Raw genomic sequence first — 20,155 nt, 5'->3', positions numbered from 1 at the left:
GCAGGGCAAAGTGGGGGCTCAAAGAATGCAGAAATCCATTCTACCTGTGGTTAAGTATATCTGATTTTACCCACGTGCAGAGGCAAAATTCATTACCATATTTTTGGCCAGCTTAAGTTTAGGAGAAGGCACTCAGGTAACCTGCCATGGTGCCCAGGGAGCGCTAGGGTGTTGTGAAGTGATAATTCACATCTCCTGGGACCCAATGAAGGCAAATGGCTGGTCCTTTCCTTGCTGAACTGAGATTTTGACTTAACCTTATATTTTATGTGAGTCAGTCCTTGCTGTTAGCATTTTGAGAAGTGAAATAAAAATACTAAGGTGAAATTTGGGGATTGAGACCAGCTTAACATAAGAAGTTTTAATTAAAATTGAGCATCATTTGATGAAGCAAGCAAAATTACTAAGCCAAAACCAAAGAATGCCTTAAATTCGATCCAAACAAAAGTATATTTGGAAATATTCTGTACATATTTTCATAACTAATGCAGTAAAAAAAAAAACTAGCCATTACCCGGGAGCACAAAAGAAGAGTAAATGTAATGGGCATGGAAGCTTCACACTAAATTCATTTTACAGAAGTAAGTTGGTGTAGAAGACTAAGAGACTCTGGCTGCAGAAACAGCTGATTTCAGATTCTGCATCTTTCACTTGACAGACATGTTTGACACCAGGAAAATTATTAAACTTTTCTGTGATAGTCATTGCTCAACATTATGAAGCAAACGTAAAATAATTATATAAAATTTGATAGATGATCTATAAATATAAATTTCTTTTGCTATGTGTTTATTGCTAGCAAAAGGGGAGGCTGGTGACTGAAACATCAATGGGAGCACGAAGAAACAGCCTATATAACCACACATACCCATCTCTCTCACTCTCTCCCCCCAAAACCTGTAATCCACATATCAGAAATACCCTGACTCAATCAGAAAGCTCAATATTACATGCCATTCCTTGTTTGAAATGGAAGGCTCTGAATATAAGGAGCTAATGGTGTGACCACATGCTTCTATGTGCCAAAAATCAATTATAGTACTGAAAATACTAGAACTGGCCATTTTCAAAGTTAAAGGAAAGAAGTCACAATCAGTAGGGAGCTCTAGTTTGTATTGAATTTCTCATCCATGTTCTTCTGTCTTGGGGAACTTTTATGCATCAGTTAAATGTGCTTTCCCTATAATTGCAGAAAGATGGAGATTCTCATTACCATTCATCCTTGTCAGCGTCGCAATTACAAAAGTGCCGAATGTCCAGGCAGCTCTCGTCTAGGCCACATTCACACTGCTGGACTCCAGGAGGAGAACCTCCCCAGTAAGGGTGCCGTTCATTGGAACGCCCAATCCACCAGGTGAATGGTGTTCCATCTGGAAGACAAGATATTTCATCAGTCAGGATGGGGCAAGCCTGAAGTAACACAGGGGCTGGCTCAGAAACTGGGATGAAAGTGTCTTGGAGAATAGATGTATACAGATAATCTCCCTCCCTTCCTTTCTTCTTCCTTCCCTCAAATCCCCCCTTTCCTCTGCTTGCTTTCTTCATTTCTTTGTTTTGTCATCTTGTTCTTTTGTTCCTTCTTTTTCCATCTGTTTCTCTTTCTTACTTTTTCTATATAATTAAATTTGTATTTATACATCCTTATGCCTGCATATATGTACACATACAAACAACATTTTTATCAAAATATTTATAAAGTCAAATATTGATAAATGGCGAAATCGAGAGGCAGTGTCAGAAACTTAAATTCTTGCCAGACAAGGCATATATCACAATTGAGTAACTTAGGTAAGAATTTAGACCAAAATAGTTTAATATATGAATTTCAAAAATAATAATTTACTTTTCAAATTACCAAAGAGAAAAATGAGAACACCAGGACCAAGATTAGTCTGACCTCTGTCCTCAGTTCTGGGTCTATGATGAGGTGGTTAGAGACTGGGGTGAAGAAGAGGCTGGCTGTGTAAGAGTGCTGGTTCTGATGGCCTCCCATTGATTTCTGTCATTAATAGTAGCTCCACAGTTACTATATCTTCTGATTTTGCTTTTTAAAAAGAAGTCGTAAATTCAAAATTCAAAGATTTGGGAGAAAAACAAATAAAAGCACTGTAAAGGCTGATAATGTGTGGACTGACCAAATATTTGTGACTCACAGATATAACCCTTGTGAAGGTTATATTTACCCCACATAAAGCTGATATGCAACCTGTGATTTCCAGTCTTTACAGTTAACTGGAAACCATTTTTGAGTCTTGTCCTTGTCAATTGTTTTATATACAAAATGTAGTTTAGTGAAACCTGCTAGGTTCTTTATGATTGAGAATATTTCAGTAGCTTGAAATTATCATTCTGAAAGTGATACTGCAACCAACACAAGATAGGTAAAGATGGAAGTGTTATACATCATAAGGCCGAAGGATGAGAGGCCTGAGCTCCCTTTGGTAATTGTCTTATTTGTGTTTGATATACCACAGGTGCTTAACATGTGCTTATTTAAAACATAAAAGGAATATGTATTAGGGACCACTTTATATCATTTGCAATTTTACCGTAGAATAATAGCAATTGTCTGAGGAATGCACTAGGTTGAAATCTTGCCTCATCAGTACTGTAGCTTACATGCATATTATTATGTACAAACATAAAAATCACAATCTCTATATACAAATAGCAACAAGTTTTGCTTATTTGCCTCCAGGCTAACATTCCCATGAAACTCACTGAGGCAAGTAGGAAGAAACCAGGCAACCTAGAACTTTCAATAATCTGAAGGTCATGAGAAAAACGTATAGCAGATACTTTGAAAAGTAGCAGCACTTTAGGGGTACTGATCTATGAAGCAGAGGGCCTGAAGGACTACAGTCACCCCAACGTAGCACTCCACACTCTGCCTAAAGTAAGTTCACTTCCTATGTCATCTTTAAAGCTAGAGATTTAGTTAGAGATGTCTGTTAACCAGTGTGTTCTTCTAAAGACAAGTTATCAACAATAAGAATTCATTTTCTTTAGTTCCAAATAACTACAAACCACTGTAAAATACTTCACATAAATTGCTTTCTTCCTAAATCCCTTCTCAGATGAGCCAAGAATACATGGCCTAGGGGACTGGCAGGCTTATTTGGAGCATGGAGTACTTTCAGGGCTGGAGTAAGCTTAGGTGGATCATTGCAGCGTGAGTCCAGCCAGCACCAGGGTGAAATTTTGTATCTGAATACATTTGTCAGTGTTGGCCTTGGGCCCATGAATGGAAATTAATCTCGCGACCTCTCCCTCCTTCCAGCAGCCCAGGCCTGTCCTCTCAGAATCTAGAATCCAGACTACACAGTCTAGTCCCATGTCAGCCAGAGTTACTTTGCTTATGAAATACCAGAAAGGCTATAAGCACATCAATTGCATCATTACTAATAGTATAAGCTCTGAACAGCCAATTTGTGTGTAACTTCTGTGGATGTGCTGCTTCTAGTAGATTTACCTATTCTTATTTGGTGTTTTCACTCCCTGGAAGTTCCATTAGCAGCCCAACTCTTTCTTCTGTTTTGAATCCATCAACATCTTGCACCTCTTTGGCCTCTCAGCATTTCCCTCTTAATGTCTGGCATAAAGGTTGATAAGTTTAAAGGTTAAAAACAATGTTTTAACCAACTGACTCTCAACAAATAAGAAAAAAGAGAGAGAACAAAAACTTATATATGTATATATGAAAACAGGATTACTGCTAAATGTTCCCCTCGGACGTCCCATCTTTGTGTCTTGGTCCATGTGCAGTACCGGAGATATTATAGCAAATGAAGATACTGAGGATCAAACAGGGGCTTGGCACTCCTGAAGTCCTGACTCTAACCAAGTAGTCAGGAAGAAAAACTACATCCTAGGCTGCAAATTTTGGCCATTGAAGAAATGGAATTTTTCCTCTCCTGACAGGAGTTTCTTTCAACAGTGAAAAAACAAAGCATGATTATAAATATTTTCTTTAAAAATATACATTCATTCAACAAACATTTACTAAGGATTTATACTATTTCAAACATGGTTCTGGGCACTTGGAATAAATCACATGAGAAAACAAACCAAAATGAAGAAAAAAACAAAACCTGTCCTCCCTTGGGTTACATTGTAACTAGGAGGAAACAACAATAATAATATTTAAATAATTTAACATGTAGAAAGGGATAAGAGGTATGGTGTATTAGTCCATTTTCATGCTGCTGATAAAGACATACCTATGACTAGATAATTTATAAATAAAAAGTGGTTTAATGGACTCACAGTTCCATGTGGATGGGGAGGCCTCACAATCATGGTGGAAGGCAGAAGGCATGTCTTACTTGGTGGCAGACAAGAGAAAATTGAGTGCCAAGTGAAAGGGGAAACCCCTTACAAAAACTATCATATCTTGTAAGACTTATTTCCTACCATCAGATCTTGTAAGACTTATTTCCTGTCATGAGAACAGGATGGGGCAAACTGCCCCCATGATTCAATTATCTCCACCAGCTCTCTCCCACAACATATGGGAATTATGGGAGCTATAATTCAGGATGAGATTTGGGTGGGAACACAGCCAAACCATATCATACATGGAGAATATGAAACAGGCCAAGGGGAGTAAGTGTGCTATGAAGAAGTATTGCATGTTGCAATTTTAAACCATACGAATCAGGAAAGAGTTTGATGAAAAGATGTCCTGAACAAAACTCATAGGCCATGAATAAGCCACCTGTGGCCTTCTAGAAAAGCTCATTGCAGACAAAGGAAATGAACAACATAAAGACCCAATCAGGACATTTTTTTAGAATCTGTGGCCAGGTTTTTAAACTGCACTTTGCATAATGTTGCAAATACTCTAATAGGAAGGTTTAACAGGAAAAAGAAAATGGGTAGCAGAAAACAAATAAAATAGAATTTAATTGATCAGGTTCTTGATTAGAAGCTAAGAATTTACTCTGCCTGTTCCAAGCCAAAATGTATTTATTAGGAAGACGCTGCACTGTCACAGAATAATAAATATAAAACCCTGCCCAGCTGGCTGCCACTGAATGCCAAACGCCTACAGACCGACTCAGTTGACATGCTGTCTGCACCACCACCACCTCCCTCCAAGTGTCTCGTGCTGCAACCCCTATCTCCCCACGGACAAGTTTCTGCAGGCCCTATGGCTGCCAAGAAGAAGGCTCACATGGAGTCTGCTTCCTGGGGCTCTGTTCCCATCAAGGCATCTCACAGGTAGGGCTGATGGGTGGAGCAAAAGTTACATGCTTGAGTGCCAGCGGTAAGGGAGACTGCAGATTTGAATTCTGACATATTTGCTGTGGAGGCAAGACTCACAAAACAATTTTCCCTAGCACAGAAATGTTATTCAAAAGCTAAGCAGACACTTAGTATCTCTTAATGGATCGATATTTTAAATCTCTGAAATCTCAATTTCTTCTACCTCATGGGGTTGTTAATCCAAATATAAACCTATTCTGATGCCTGTGATAAACAAAGAACTTTATGAACTCTGGTGAGCAGGGGCTAGGGAGGTTCCACAATTTTGCTTTGATGACCAGGAAGGTACTTCACTTTGACAAGAAGAAAATGGGGAAAAGTTCTGTCCACCCCACAGCTGCCTGCATGTGACATAGATATCTCCACAGTAGAGGTCTGCATTATGCACTGTGCTTCTAGGGCCTGGGGCTATGGGGATTTGGGAGGCTAGCTGCTTGGCTAGGAAGCCAGTGTTTTCATATACAGCCCAGCAGCCGTGCACTGCAGGGACTTCCACAAAAGCGCTAAGACTAAGAAAGCTAGAGGACTGGGACCTGCTGGGAGACCCTTCCAGGGACTGAAAGAGTCCCTGGAAGGGTCTCCCAGCAGCAGCCTCAAAGCTCTTGGAAAGTTGGCAAGGTCCTCCGTAAGCAAAATATAAGAAAAGACAACTGAGGAATTGCATGAATATACATTACTTCTATGCAAATATTATTGTCATGTAACCTCATAACAATACTCAACTTACACGGTATGAGAAAACTCAGATTACGTGTGTGTAATATATTTAAAACGTGTGTGTGTGTGTGTGTGTGTGTGTGTGCGTGTGTGTATCCTCCTAAAACATTATTTGTTTTAGGGTATACATAGTAAGTGATCACAGAAGGTGATCTTACACACTCCCACACAATAATAATACCATAGCACAATGCAATGCCAGCATTGAGTGCTAGAACCTTTCCAGGATCTCCCTACCCCAAGTTTCAAGGAGATAACCATGACTATTTTGCTTCGTTGCAGACAACATGCAAACGGAAAGGCGCAGTTTAAGCCCTGTTGCTGTCTTCTTTTCAAATGTTCAGTGTCTTTCTGAGTTTCTACTCAAAATATTTTTTTGGACCTAAATTGCTTCCCAGTTTTACAGTAGCCATAGTATTCAACAAACAAAAGAGAAAAGTTTGCAAAACTGCTATATAGCCCACTTGGCAGAGCAGACTGCACAAGGGTATGCTGTTTTAGATCTGTCTATAAAACTCCTTGCCAGTGAACTTCCCTCAGTCATTTCAACACAGAGAGCCTTTTACCCTCTTAATCAGTGTAGATGTAAAGTCCAATATAGGCACTGTTTCTCTACTGCAGAAATTTCTAGGTGCATTTTACCTCCAATTTAGATTGCCAGCCACGGGTTTCTATTTTTCTAATTATCCTAAACAGGATAGTGCATCATAAACTTGGGAAATAATTATCTCAATTGAGCCACAAAAAGACAGAAATAAAAAATGAAATTGCATATTCTAGGATGTCTTATAAAGATAATCTGAATTTTGGGAGGGAGCATATGTATGCGAGAAAGACAAAAAAAAAGAATAAGGAGAAAGAGGAGGTAGAGGAGGCAGAGAAAGTAAAAGCAGGAAGCAATATTACATCATCATTTGTGAACTCAGAGATTTCAGCCCATATAGACTCCTTTATGAGCTGTTTCAGAAAAGTACATATTTGAATCTAAATCATTCCAGCAGATCAAGTCTAGGGATTTCACTAATGAGTGCATAACCACACTATCCTGATCCGAAGGTTTCCTCAGGTAGAATAGGTATATGCTATATGCAGATAAATGATTCAAAGAGAGAGAAAATATGTGTGTTTTATAGAAGACATAAACACAGATCTAATTTGTACATGCTTAGTTCGAATAATGACTTATAATGTAAGAAACTGAGGAGAATTTATACAGGTTAGTTGCACACTTGTATGGCTTAATCATTGGGAGATGTTGAACATAATTCAAATTGGAGATCTCTCTGTAATGTTGCAATTGTTTCAATTAAAGTCTTGACAACTGGAAAACAGTAAACACAACAGCTTCTTAGTGAGAGCTAAAGCTACAGCCAAGAGAATCTGGCCTCTTCCCACTGCTATGAACAGTCCAAGCAAAATTCCAGACAATATCAGAATGGAGCTAGAAAGTTCCTTAGATGTATACAGATGGTGCTATGTTGAGCTGTTGTTGTCATTGTTGCTACTGTTTTCCTTTACGTTTTTCTTAGATGTAATGTATTCTCACAGCCCTAGATTCTGGTAAACTCAGTATGCCAACAAGGAGCTCTTTAGCTCTCATTGTTTTGATTCATACAATGTTTGAAGTTGTAGGAGTAAAATAAAATTGCTGCACTGATGAGCAAAAATATACGTGACAGTGGGTTTATAGGTGCAGTAAACCCCCTGCCGCACTTGATGTGAGGATTGGTCTTGCAGCTTTTGTGGCTCCATGGAATGTATGCAGAAATGACAGTGGTTCAGTTTGAGTGTAGATCTCGAGAGGCATGCATGTTTCCACCTGCCCTTCTAGAGCTTCCTTGACATAATCCTGGGAACATGCTCCAGAAGGTCATGACCTCTCCTGCCATGGCCCCAGAATGTAACTCAGGAAGCAGAGTTACCCCGTGGTTGCACAGACCTGGGAGCATGAGAATAAGGAAGGCACGTTGTATGTCACTGAGCTTTGATAACTGATTATATAGCATTTTTGCAACAATAAGTGATAAAATACAAATTAGATATAAATCACAGGAAAATAAATTCTATAGTGGTTATAAAGTCTTACATAGAAAGAACAACAATGGCTCTAATTCCAAGATGTTTGCAATATGCTTATAAACATAAATAAAGAGACATATAGGTAAATTAAAAAAATAAAGGAAAGCATAAACTCTCTTTTGGCCCAGCTTTCCACTCAGAAATGTAAGCAGTGATAGCCGGCTCCTTAGCAGTCACTTCAGAAGTCACCCCTATGTCTCTCCCACTTGCCCTTCTTCCTTCTCACATATGATTTACATACATAAACCCAATCTGGATTCACTTGCAGCCTGTCCCAACCCAGTTTCAATGATTGACAGTGTGCCCTGAGTCCCATACCTTTGTCCCTTCAAACACAACGCTTGGCTGTACCAGCAACGTAGACAGCAGTTTTCTATAATGGTAACAGCCCTGCCTCATCTTTTTAAATCTCAGTGCCACTTACCTATGCATTCAGTTAAAAGCTTTTCATAGAACGTTGGAGGAACTATTCTCACAGCTGGTCACTTAACTGTGACCTGATGAAACCAGATCTCCTACAGCCTCTGCCCATAGAATGATGCAAGGTTGAGAGTTGAGTGTGTGGGCCGGGCATGGTGACTCACGCCTGTAATCCCAGCACTTTGGGAGGCCGAGGCGGGTGGATCACGAGGTCAAGAGATTGAGACCATCCTGGTCAACATGGTGAAACCCCGTCTCTACTAAAAATACAAAAAATTAGCTGGGCACGGTGGCCCGTGCCTGTAATCCCAGCTACTCAGGAGGCTGAGGCAGGAGAATTGCCTGAACCCAGGAGGCGGAGGTTGCGGTGAGCTGAGATTGCGCCATCGCACTCCAGCCTGGGTAACAAGAGCGAAACTCCGTCTCAAAAAAAAAAAAAAAAGAAAGTTGAGTGTGTGTGTGTGTGTGTGTGTATACACACATATGTTTAAATATATGTAAGTTAAATATTATATTTATTTTGTATAAAATTACAGATTTACATATTAATTATTCATAAAATAATATAAAATATAATTATGTGAATTGCATATATTATATTCAATGGTTTGTTAACTGTATACTGTGAAAGGTCGTGGTGTAATATGTCAGTAATAAAAACGTTAATGAACTTTTGCTACCCTTAAAGAGCTCATAACACTTAGGGGAAGGAGGCCCTGCACACAGCTAAAAGTACTGAAAGTCAGAGTGAGATCAGTGCCAAAGAGAGCAGTTAATAAAATTCAAGAAAAGCCCAGAGTAAGAAACTATGACTTCTCACCAGGGCTTGTGAGAACAGTTTTATGCAAATGGTGGCATTTGAGCAGAGGCTCAGAGGCTTGGTGTTGAGGAGGACTTTTACAAAGTGTGCCATGGAGAAAGAGTTTGTGCAGGTAAGAGTCACAAAGAAAAGGAGATTCGATTTTCACCACTGTCGTCTTTAGGAAGTGACTGTTTGGAATAATGAGATTTCTGCACATACTAAACATGCTTTATTTCATTGCTTGTAGTTAAGCACTGGGGGCTTAAAAAAATAAATCTAGAGAAAGACGCTGCCAAAGTTATAAGGCCAAGAGATTACCAGTGATTGCATCAAAATGTCTCCCTGTCTAAACAAAATACACACCAGTGAAATGCTGATTTAGAAAAGAATATCCTGCCAACACAAGAAAGTATTTTATATGCTCTTTCTTTCTAAAGAGAATATCATTTCTGAGAAAACATTTAGTCAGAGAGAAAAACAACTTCATCCATCTCGGAAAATAATGGCAGGCATTCATCAAAGTCAATCTTCGTCTTCCTGCTGGCTGGTCAGGATCATTAATTCAGAACATATGTCTAATAGTGTGATTAAGGGCTAGTTCGTGACATTAGGAATTAACATTTTTATAATGTTGTTCAATGTTCTCTTCTCCCTGCCTGTTGAATTGAAGTGAACCAAAAAGAGAGAGGGGGAAGCAGAAAAGATTAATGGTACTGCCTTTCAAAACAAATGATAAAAGTCACTTTGATGGGATTATTTCAAGTTGGACTAGACAAAGCTCTCTAGAATGTACCATGGGGATCCTTCATGGTTAGACAAAGAGATGGACAACGTGATTAACTTAAATAATTCTTTTGGCATTGTGTGAGTTTTATAGGCGAATATAAAAATACTTTTTATTTTATTGTATAATTTTTTCTCACGAGCCTCAGTGAAGAATCCCAGTAAGGTTAAATGACATCTAGAGTCACAAGGTGACTGAGCAAAATGTGCGCTGCAGGCTCCAGACATCTGAGACCCTGCACAGCTCCTATCCTGAACACCCACCTTCACAAAGACTCCCAGACCTTAATATTTTTTAATGTGCTGGAAACACCATGAAATAACATGAGCTTTACAGATAAAGATGAGCATTCTGAAATAGTCTTATAAATCTGTAGGAACTGATAACAATAAAGGAACAATTCAGCATTGGAGTAAGATCTTCAGTTTACTACACAATTTCTCTGATATTATGAAAGCATTATTTTCCAAATGTAGAGTGAAAAGAATAAGGAAGGACTCTCAAATCTTTATCAAACTGTGATGTAATAAAGAAACCTCTATTGTGTTGGGCCACAGCGATTTGGTTTGGGCCACATTCATGACTATGGCATAGCTTAACCCATACAGATTCACACACTAAAAAAATTAATGAATGAAAACCAGAGTTGGAAAAGTAAAATACCTGATATGTACACACAATCATAGAAACTCAGAACTGCAATAAATCTGGATACTAAAGCCAATGTGTATATTTATACTCAGGATACTAATAAAAACATCTAGAATTAATTGAGCATTTAAAATATTCCAGGCAAATTTATACATTTTTTTGTTTTAGTTTATTCAGTCTTCACAACAACCCTGAGGTAAATACCTTTATTTCCACTTTGCAGATGAGGAAACAAAGGCATAGATAGAGGAAAAATTATTTGCCAGTAACTCAGCTAGTCGACAACAGACCCTCCCCACAACCATAATGATCTCTTTCATGGGTAGTTACAATACACTCAAAAGTAAAATGCTTGCCTCTATTATTGGTCCATCCCCCAAAAGTTATTTTTGTAGCATCCAAAAGGGACTTTTAAAGTATAGGTCATGTGATTGACCTCTGATTGAAATTTTGCATACTATGTGAAACCCGGTCTTATTAAAGATGTAAATAAAAGAGTACTATATATCTTCAGAGCACTTGTTTTTGAATCAGTATTAAAATATTATAAATAAAAAAATAATTATATTGGTAAAACTACAGATCATTATTGAGTATGTATCCTCAACCCTCTTGGGGATATTCCCAACTGCATTGTCTCTCCAACTGTATTAAGTCTACCTGCTGTTTATTCTAAAAACAAATTAACATAAGAGCAAAAAAAAAAAAAAATCTTGTACAAATAATTGTCCTAACAAGTATCATTGTTTCTAAGAAGTCTAATTGGCCTGAACTTCTCTAATTTTTCTCAGTTGCTACCTAGGAGTGACAGGCTAATCATGTAACCAGGAATCAGTTGAAATTTTTCTCTAGAAATCTTGTATCAGTGTGTGTCAAAGTATAGCCTCTGGCCACTTGAATCAGAATGATCTGAGACGCTCTTAAGGACACGAGTTTTTGAAAACTTCCCATATACTTGAGGAGTACAGCCCAAGAATCTCCATTTATTTTACACTTATCAAGTGACACTAAAAGTTTACTCAAGTTTCACGCTTAAATTTCAGAATCACTAATTACAAGGTTTGAACTTTATTTAAAATTGTCAGGCCTCTATCCCCTTTCTTTTATGAGGAATTCTTGTTTGATGACACCATGGATGGATTGCTAAGCACTTATGAGCTATTTGGTTGTAGGTTTCACTCTTATCAAATCACATGTTACATTATATCGGATCCAGCTAAAGAAAGGTAGGATGATAAATGGGGACAAAAGAAATACAGAAAAAAAAAGGTTAACTTGGAACTGAGAGAAGGTCATTAAAGTTATGTTTTAACTAATTCTTATAACCAGGCATTTGCTCTGCTTTTGCCTTGGTCAAATATAAATCCTAGTGTGCATTTGATGATGCTACTTTTCTCACAAATTCCCTAGAAGAGTCCCAAAGGAACATCTCCCACAGTTACTCCTTCTTCACTAGCCCCAGTTGTTATTATCTTTCCTTCACCTCTGCAGCAAAGTCTGGTCCATTGTTGGAAAATATCAGGGAGGCTCAGTTAGACTTCTTGTAATTTTTGTTTACTCTGCTTTCCCTCTCTCTCTCTCTCTCTCTCTTTCACACACACACACACACACATACACACACAAAGTCACTAGGTCCCAAATCTTGCGTCAAATGCTCTCTCATGCTCATTTTTCATTTGTTTCCATGGGAAGATGATAACATTTTTCCTCTCTTCATTCTATCCCTCTCTCCATGTGTTCATTAGTGCCTCCATGTAGCAGGATTTACCAGTCTTCCTCTCACTCCACCACCCTTCAGTGTACCAGGACTTTGGAGATGCGGAGTGTTTTTCTATGTCCTTCATCATAGTTATTTTATCTATTGCTTATACACAAATCCCTAAAAAGTCTCAGTTGTCCAGCCCTGTATTCTTTTCTGAACTGTTTAATGGACAGCTCCATGAGTACCTCAAATGAGTATCACATTACTACGTGATGTTTCCTTCTCCACTCAGTCTTCTCACATGTTTTCCCATTTTTTGCAGCTTTCTAGGCTAAGAAGCTTAATGCCGTATTCAACAAATACTAGCCTCTTAACCATCCAGACAGCAAAGCCTGTGCATGTTCTTATTAACACTCTCCCCCATGGACACTGTCTTTCTGAATCTGCAGTGTGGGTTCACTGTGTCCTGCCTGCACATCACTGTAAGCTACACTGCACACGTGCACTCAATTAGTTGTCTTAAACTATTTGATTATGATGCTTTCTGCCAGCAAAACATTCAATAGTACCTCATTTGCAAATGAATTTAAAGAAACAAAAAACTAGCAATCTGCTAGACAAAGCCTCTACTCCCTGGCCCCCAAGCTACTATTCATATTTGTCTACTCTCCTAGACATATGTTCTTTCTCAATCAAATTGGGTTGTTACTCATTTTTTTATCTTGTTTTGTTTAGCTTGAATTTCTGCTAATATAATTCTTTCCTGCAGTAGTTGACTTCCACCCTTCCACATTTTGACATATGTAAATTCTACTTCCCATCTTTTTCAAAGCCCTTTTTAAATGCCTTTTCTTCTAAAAAGTCTTCTCTAACAATTTTATTTGAAAGTGTTTTTTTTTCTCAAATGTATAGCACTTTGAAAAAAATGAAAATTATTAACTGCATACCTTCTTATATTGGGCTATTGCTGTTAACTTCCTTAACAAGCTATAATTTCTTGACACAATGTCAAGGCTAATTATATATATATAATTATATATATATAATTAAATATATACATATAATTCCATTTTCCAGACGCTTCTTTATGTAGCTTGAAGAATATTTATTACCTACTATGCTGTGTGTGTGTGTGTGTACATAATATATACATGGAGGTATTAACATTTCCCCTAAAAGCTCCTAATCTTTCCTTAAAAGTAAAGTGTTCAATAAATCAATCATTTTGTGTTATATAGAGTGAACAGAGAGTAAATGTTGCATTGCTAATAAAAATGCCATTGTGATTAATCTTGTTAACAGACCAACCTCCAAGTCACTATTTCCATTTATCAAGACAACAACTAATCCGCTGTTGTTTATATTTGAGTCTTTTAACCAAAGCGTAAATTCCTCAGGGTGATGGCATAATTTAAGGACTTTTTGTGTTTGAAAACATGTCACAAAGGGTGAGAACGCTTACCTAAGGAACTCAATATTTTCTATAGCTTCTTCAACTGATTAATACACATTTGCTATAAATTGTAGAAAGTTTGAAATAAGCACTCTTTAGTTGAAAATACAAAATTCGGTGCATTTTTCTTATGAACAATAAATTTGGTATGTATTTTAGTCCTTTTGGTCAGCTGTAACAAAATTCCACAAACTGGATAGCTTATAAACAACAGAAATTTATGGCTTACAATTCTAGATTCTGGGAAATCCAAAATGAAGACAATTCCCACGTCTACTGAGAGCTCAAGTTCTGGATCAGGGATACTGCCTTCTTGATGTGTCCTTGTGAGGTAGAAAGGCTTAGTATCTTTCTTGGGCCTGTCTTATAAGGGCACTATTCTATTCATGAGGACTTTACCCTCATGGTTTGATCACTTCCCAAAGGCCCCACCTTCTTATGTCATTACATTGGTGATCAGATTTCAATGTATAAATTTTGGAGGAATAAAAATATTCATACCATAACAATGTGATAAAATTTTATTGATCCATTAATATTTTCTAAGAGAATTTAAGTAGCTGCTGAAAAGAAACAAGAAATATGGAATAAGTTGAGCAACCGAGACTCAATTATGCATTTTCTCTTCAATATTATCTAGTCTTTTTCAACATTTTACCTTGAGCTCACTCATTATAAAACAAAAAAGAATCACATATCCAGCCATGCACTCAAAAAAGCTATAATACTGATCCCTGACAAGCTGCTATTTTGCATTGTAATGCATTTTTAAAAGTTTCTTTGTCTAAGTGAAATATACTAAGATGAAAAACTAAACTTGCTCAGAGTAAAAGAATAAATTTTAATCCAAATGGGGAACAAAGAAATCTAAACGGAATGAGGATATGCTGTGTTTATATAATGAACTCTTGAATTGTCTTACCTAATTAAGAATTGCATTCCCTTCAACCCACAGGCGTGCACACCCACACACTCTCTCACACTCATACACGCCCTCATACATGCACATTCAGACACACACACACTCATACACACACCCAGAAACACAGAGTCATATACACATTGTACACACACACACACACACCCATACACACATTTCTACACACAAACACCTATGTAATTTTTCTTACCCAAGATTGCATAAGTGCCCTTTGCCCTTTCTTATTTCTTTTTTTCTTTCTCTCCTGGCACTCCTTTCTCTCTGTTTCTGTATCTGTCTCTCTCTCACTGCTTCCTTTCTTTCTTGCTTCCTTTCTGCTCCTCCCCAAATTATTTTTCTCTCTCTCATTCCCTCTTCTCTCTTCATATTCCTTCTTTTGATCCCCTCCCAGAAAGCAAGCCCTTTAAACACCTTACCATAATTGATTCAACAAGAATTTATCACAATCCTATATACAGTATTTTATTGTTGATGGTTAATAAGTATTATCTGCTTATGGTAAAAGAAAAAAAAATGTGAAAAAGGGAGAGAAAAGAGCCAGCAAGACCCTTTTAAATAAATACCTACATGAATCAGGTTTCACTACAAATTCATTGTAATAGGTGGGCAAATACATCAAAGATAGCAGGAAGGAGACAAAGTGAGTTTGCTTTTCACAGTGCTAATGAACAAACAAAAATTCTCTATTCATTTATGTCTGCACTTGAAACATGAGTGATGGCTGCAAGTCTAATATTCATTAGAGGTTTGAGCAGGGCATAAACAGAGAGTTGATGGAGCCCACCGATCACACCCATTAGGAAGTGCTGGAAACAGCACGAGGCAGCAACATATGAAGAATGGGCACAGAGCAGCTCTTCTAATGAATAAAATATGAAGAACTTTGCAATTACACAGACCAGAAACAAGTGGCCAGAGGATCATCAGCATAATGATAGTAATAAAAATAGGATTTCATGCCTGTATCTCCTATTTCACAGCCCCAAATCTGAATAATATTTATTAACCACTCTCCTGTTTATGATTATTTACAGGATATATAACAAAAAATAAAACAAGGCTATGGATTTCTTGCCTTTAAGGATTTTCTATTCCATGAAAGCCCACAAAGGGCATTTAATTATTCTGAAAGATATTCTACAATCATAAAATATATGAAATTGGCAATGTTGGTTTCTGAGCAAGAATGTACCATTTAAAAAAGTAGATATAGTCAAAATAGAAAAACTAGATAAAATAATTTTCTAAATAAAACACTGAAAACTTTGGCGAGTGTTTATGCAATACGTACAACTTACTAGTTGCTGTTTCCACATCATAAAAAGTAGAGAAAAATTGAACTTATGAGAGGTTGACTATAATCTACTTAAGGGCAAGGATGATTGGTAGTCATTATACATCAGCATATTTTAGACATTCAGTCATTCTTTAAATAATAATTGAATGACTAAACACATATGTGTTTGTGGATATATATGTCTGTACACATGTACACACACACACACCTGTATACAAGAAACACCATCCTTATTAAAAAGATGTAGTGATACAAACTCTGAATAATAATGGCAATGAAATTCCCCTAAAGTCACATTTTTTACTTAAGATTTAAGACAGGATTATTACTGAAGAACTTTTAGCTATATTGGTCACAGCCAAGTATACATTTCTGGGAATAAAATGGTGCAGGGCTTTATTTTTCAAGAAGTCATTTTGTTGCTATCACAAGAAAAAGCTAAGTGATTGGAAATAACATGATATACTACATTAGCACTCAAGTCCGATTCTGGCAAACCTATTTCTTGTCTCTCATCAGGATATACCATTAACAGAGCTGCCTTCTAGGATCGCAGTCAATAGGAAAAAGTCAATTAAAGGGCCTTTCAGTTGACAGAGATAGCTAATGCATTGCTGGCTGCTCTGAAAAGTCTAGAATCAAGTTAGAAAAATAAGCACATTACAAAAAAAATGAATGTTAACAGTTTTGTAGGATAGTGTAATTCAAGCAATATCTAAGATTTAGGACTCACTTCTGGTTGTAGAGAAAGTATCTCAAAATAGAGAATATGATTATTTTATCCTGAGTATCTGGTTATTCTGGAACAGTAACAACTAACATATTGCATCAAAGATGCTAAAATAGGTCATCATTGATAAGTCATATCATTATTTTTGTACCGCTAAGAAGGAAAAACTGCTGCCAGTTCAACAAAGATACCCCACTGATTCTAAGGTTCATTTCCATTTCAGAGATACCAAAAATGTAAAACAAATTAAGGTTTTACTGCACTTACACATATAATTCAGCTTCCTATAACTCATTCTGTCTGCAACTAATGCTCTTTTTTACCTATTGGAAAATTGCTCAGAATTGTTTATTGAACATATAACATGGATAAAGGATGATATCTACTAAAGAAAATAAAAACAAATCCATTATTATTCCATTAATATTTTCTTATGAACAATACTGCTTTGCCAAAATTAGACATTATTACAAATATTTCAAATGTTTGAAGATTAGAGTTCTCAAATAAGAAATGCATATACATGGAGTCATTTCAAAGGAGATTCTAAAATCATCTGATATTCCTCTCATTGGGAGATAAGGTTTGTATCTCCTCTTAAATATGAGTGGGCTGACTGCTGCCGTCAATTAATCAGGATGGATGTGACACGACATGACTTCTCAAGTGGGGTACTAAAAGTCCTGGTAAGGTCCAATAGTTCTTGGATTATAATTCCCTCAAAGGCCCTTGTTGATTACATCCTGAGAGCCTAAAATGCTCTTTTTCTGCATACCAGTCAACAAAGTGAGAAAGCCTTTATAGGACTTTAAACATATTTGGAAATTCACATCAGAAAATAGAAAATAGTCTGGTGTATATATTTGATTATAAATTAAAATTGAGTTTGGTTTACAAATTGGATTATGAAGACTCATACAAATCATATTTGTGGAGTTGCCAGATTTTAGAATAGTATGATTCAGAAAAAGGCAAAAAACCTCAGAATTTTGTTAAAGGTTTTAAGCCATTTTTTTCCATGCCTCATTTCATATTTATTACAAATATTACCTCTTCCATGAAGCTTTTTTGATCAAATCAGCTATGAATTACTATTATTTCAGACTTAAAAAAAAATAAAGTCTATGTATTAAAGCTTTATATTTAAAGACATTTACATTCATTGAAATAAAGAACATTATTTGTGTTTGTTCATTTCTTTGATTTTAGATGGTTTTCAATAAGAATGTGGTCAATAAATCTGTACAGATCAATAATGAGTAAGAATATTGCATCAGTAATCAAAAACCACCCAATAAAGAAAAGCCCAGGATCATGTGGCTTCACTGGGGAATCCTAAGCAACATTTACAGAACTAATGCCAATCCTTCTAAATTCTGAATTCCATAAATTGAAGAGCAAGTAACATTTCTTAACTCATTTTAAAAGGCCAGCATTGCCCTAATATCAAAGCCAGACAAGGGCAAAGAAAATTGCTGGCCAACATTTCTGATGAAAACAGATGTAAAACAAAATCCTCTGTATAAGACTAGCAAATGAAATTCAAAAGCATATCAAGAGATTCACACGCCATGATCAGGTGAGATATAAGAACTGTTTAACATACAGAAATCAATAAATGTGATACACCACATTAGTAGAATAAGAATGAAAATCTTTTGATCATCTAAATATATGCTGAAAAATTATTTGCAAGATTCAACATTGCTTCATGATAAAGACTCTCAACAAATTAGGGAAAGAAGGAATGTACCTCAGCACAATAAAGGCCATATATGACTAACCTACAGTTAACATCATACTCAACCTTTAAACATTCAATGTTTTTCTCTAAGATTAGGAACAAGGAAAGAATGCCCATTCTGGCCACTTCTATTCCACATAGTACTTAAAGTCCTGGCTAGAGACATTATATTAGAAAAAGAAGAAAGGAATGCATCCAAAATGGAAAAAAAGTAAAATTGTCTCTGCCAATAACATAATCTTATACATAGAAAATCCTAAAGATGATGCCAAAAACTGTTAAACTAGATGAATTCGTTAGTTTCAGAAAACTAAATCAACATTTACAATTTAGTAGTCCTTCTATACGCCAAGAGTGAATTGTGTGGAAGAGAAATAAAACAATCCCAGTTACAATAGCAACAGAAATGAATTTACTTAGGAATAAATGTAAGCATAGAAGTGCAAGATATGTACACTGAATACTACAAAACGTTAGTAAAAGAAATTGTGAAAGACACAAATAAATGGAGAAATAGCGCATTTCATTGATTGTGTGAATTAATATTGCTAAAATGACCATACTACCCAAAGTTCAATGTAATCATTATCACAATTTCAATGGCATTTTTCAAAAGAATAGAAAAAAATTTATAAAGAACCACAAAAGACCCCAAATAGTCAAGTCAATCTTCAACAAGAACAAAACTGGAGGCATCATACTTTCTTATTTCAAATATAAAGCTATAGTAGTCAAAATAATATGGTACTGTCATAAAAGCAGGCATATACACCAACAGGACAGAACAAAGAATCTCAAAATGAATCCAGGCAATTATAGTCAGCTACCTTTGGCAAGAGTAGAAATAAACAAAACATGGAGAAAAGTCAGTCTTTTCAATGAAGAGGTCTGAGAAAACTGTATATCCACATTCAGAAAAATAAAACTGAACTCTTATCTCATGCAACATATAAAAATTAACTAAAATTGATTAAAAATTTAAACAGAAGACCTGTACCTACAAAAATAACAGACAAAAACACTGGAAAAAAATCTTCATGACATTAGTCTGCACAACATTTTTTTAGCATGATCCCAAAGGCAGAGGCAATAAAAGCAAAAAGAAACTAGAAGGACTGAATTAAAGTAAAAATATGCTATCAATTAAAAAAAATCAACAATCAAGAGTGAAAAATAGCCTATGGAATACATGGAAGAAAATAATTACAAACTCTACATCTGATAAGGGATTAATCATTAATATCCATAAGAAACTGAAACAACTCAATGGAAATAAATAAATAAATAAATAAATAAATAAATAAATAAAATAACATTTTAAAAGAAATGAATGGACTTCCTTTGAAGAGAACATACAAATGGCTAACAAATATATGAAAAGATATTCAAAGTCACCAATTGTGTTAGTCTGTTTCCTCACTGTTATAAAGAACCTACTTGAGACTGGGTAATTTATAAAGAAAGAGGTTTAATTGACTCACAGTTCCTCATGGCTTGGGAAGCCTAAGAAACTTACAATCATGGGGGAATGCAGAGGGAAAGCAAGGCACATCTTACCTGTTGACAGG

General features: G+C 36.3%; 1 protein-coding gene across 1 annotated transcript in view; it reads right to left on the bottom strand.

Annotated features, from left to right (window-relative positions):
- The window catches only part of CNTNAP5 (contactin associated protein family member 5), an 875,887-nt gene that overhangs the window by 171,607 nt on the left and 684,125 nt on the right, over positions 1–20,155 (bottom strand). Inside the window, exon 14 of the mRNA XM_008999044.5 lies at positions 1,214–1,370. Coding sequence (XP_008997292.1) covers positions 1,214–1,370 — 157 coding nt within the window. The remainder of the gene's footprint in view (positions 1–1,213; positions 1,371–20,155) is intronic.

The sequence above is a fragment of the Callithrix jacchus genome, chromosome 6, assembly GCF_049354715.1.
Source record: "Callithrix jacchus isolate 240 chromosome 6, calJac240_pri, whole genome shotgun sequence".
NCBI classification, from domain to species: Eukaryota; Metazoa; Chordata; class Mammalia; order Primates; family Cebidae; genus Callithrix; species Callithrix jacchus.
This window is presented reverse-complemented; position numbering and strand designations above follow the sequence as displayed.